Source organism: Tupaia chinensis, unplaced genomic scaffold, assembly GCF_000334495.1.
Source record: "Tupaia chinensis unplaced genomic scaffold, TupChi_1.0 Scaffold000294_1, whole genome shotgun sequence".
In the NCBI taxonomy this organism is placed as follows: domain Eukaryota; kingdom Metazoa; phylum Chordata; class Mammalia; order Scandentia; family Tupaiidae; genus Tupaia; species Tupaia belangeri.
Genome location: NW_006159779.1, coordinates 1,032,115 through 1,033,943, shown reverse-complemented (window position 1 = coordinate 1,033,943; position 1,829 = coordinate 1,032,115). Strand labels below are relative to the sequence as shown.

The following is a 1,829-nucleotide window of genomic DNA, read 5'->3' as shown; positions in this document are numbered from 1 at the left end:
ACGGGCGGGCAGGGGTGGTGAGGCGGGGGCATGTGACTCGTGGCCCTGCAGAGCTGGGCAGGGCACTGGTCAGCTGGGCCCGCGAGTCTCCGAGGCCCCCGCCCCTTTACCGCAGAGGGGGATGACGAAGTGGGGAACTCAAGCACCCGGCCTGGAGCCTCGCGACCCAGGCGTGGACGTACCATTCTGTGCGCGTTCTGGATCTTCAGCCTCTGCAGCAGCGAGGTCTCCCCGGCCTTGAGCAGGAGCACGCAGCCCTGGATGAAGTCACAGTAGGCGAACGTCCCCTTGTTCCTCAGGTCGTACTTCGTGGCCAGCTGCTGGCGCTCCTCTTTGCTGATGTCCAGGTTGAACTTCTCCACGAGAGCTGAAGGAGGGACGGCAGGCTAGCGGGTGGCCCTGCACGCACCCACCCTTACCCCCCCTCCTCCCTCGTCCGTTTGCTGAGGCTCCTTGTCTGCTCCCAGCCCTGACAGGACCGTGCCCGCTGTTCTGGAGAACTGGGGAAAGGCGGCTGGGCCCTTGTTTCCCAGACCGCGGCCGGTGGCTGGACAGGGGTAACTAAGTGCCACGGGGCCCCTGCACCCTGGGTCCATCTGCTGTACTGGGTTTGCATGGCCCCTGGATCTAAGTTCCCCGCAGGTGAACAGGGGCCCGTGGGAGCCCTGAATGAAGAGGAGAGGGGAGGGGAGGTGCTGCCAGAGCAACGGGTGGGGTCGCAGAGGGGCGGGGAAGAGCGCGGCTCGGGAATTCCACGTGGCCCTCTGAGCAGGCTCCGGAGACGCGCTCTGCGGGGTCTGCTGGGCCACACAGGTTTACTCAATCTGAGTGTCCCTTCCGTTAATGGCCTAGATATGGTGAGCTCCCTGTGGGGCACGTGGGCCCCCGTAAGACAGCCGCCGTGCAAGTTCAGGGCTCGAGTCCGCCTTTCCCCCTGGGGTGACAGCAACGCCACGCCGCTGCGTCTGCAGATTGCCAACACCCGCCCGGCCTGCACTTCGCAGTGGTTCTGCCGAACTCTCGCAGCTCTGCAGACGCTTCTTCTGGGGTGACAGCTCATAGTCGGGATAAGATCTTAGTGTAAGTGTAATAAGTGGAGACTGGGGACTGACAGGGGGAAAGAACCAAGTGCGGAGGAGGGGACGCTGAGCCTGCGGTGAGGCCGAGGAGGAAACCGGTGGAGGCCGGCGTGACCCAGATGTCCCGCAAACCAGGCCAAGGCCGAGCGTGCCGCTGCACTTGGCCGTGGAAGTTCTCCAGAAAACGTGGCTTTACAAAGAGGCCTGCGTGTTAGGCAAGAAGACGGGGAGCTATAAGGAGCCCTGGCGGCAGAGGGCGAGTGCTCAGACCTGGCTCCTGTAGGTGCCGCGCTGCACACACACCATGCAGCAATTCGTGGAAGCAAACCCAGCTGGTTCTGGCCATGAGGGACTGGCTCCCTCCAGACAGAGCTTCGCTGCTGTGCCACAGGTGCCCTCCTTCCTCCTCCCCTGCAGGTTGAACTTTACCAGGACTGTGAAGCGATTCACAGTGAAACACGAAGGGACACGCGATGAGCGGCTGCTGACAGGTGCGCACAGTGGGGGGCCTGGGCGTGCCCATCTGACCTCCCCCCAACCTGGGCTGTCAGCGTGGAGGACATTCATGTCCGCCCACAGCCCGCACGGCTGATCCTGGTGCCAGGAGCCAGGCGAGTGCTCACTTACAGCAGGATGTTCCCGACTTGGGGCCGGGGTGGGGGCGGGGGCGGGGAGGAGGACTCAGGCCTCCAGACTTCTGGCCACGGTCCTCGCCCGCCTGCACCCACGGTCCCCACCCGGGTTCCGGTC

At 64.5% G+C, this 1,829-nt stretch overlaps 1 protein-coding gene across 3 annotated transcripts in view; it reads right to left on the bottom strand.

The window, feature by feature from the left end:
- The window catches only part of EFCAB6 (EF-hand calcium binding domain 6), a 283,050-nt gene that overhangs the window by 4,905 nt on the left and 276,316 nt on the right, over positions 1-1,829 (bottom strand). For all 3 annotated transcript variants that reach the window (XM_006150669.3, XM_006150667.2, XM_006150668.3), the window contains one exon: positions 183-367. In XM_006150669.3, coding sequence (XP_006150731.1) covers positions 183-367 — 185 coding nt within the window. The remainder of the gene's footprint in view (positions 1-182; positions 368-1,829) is intronic.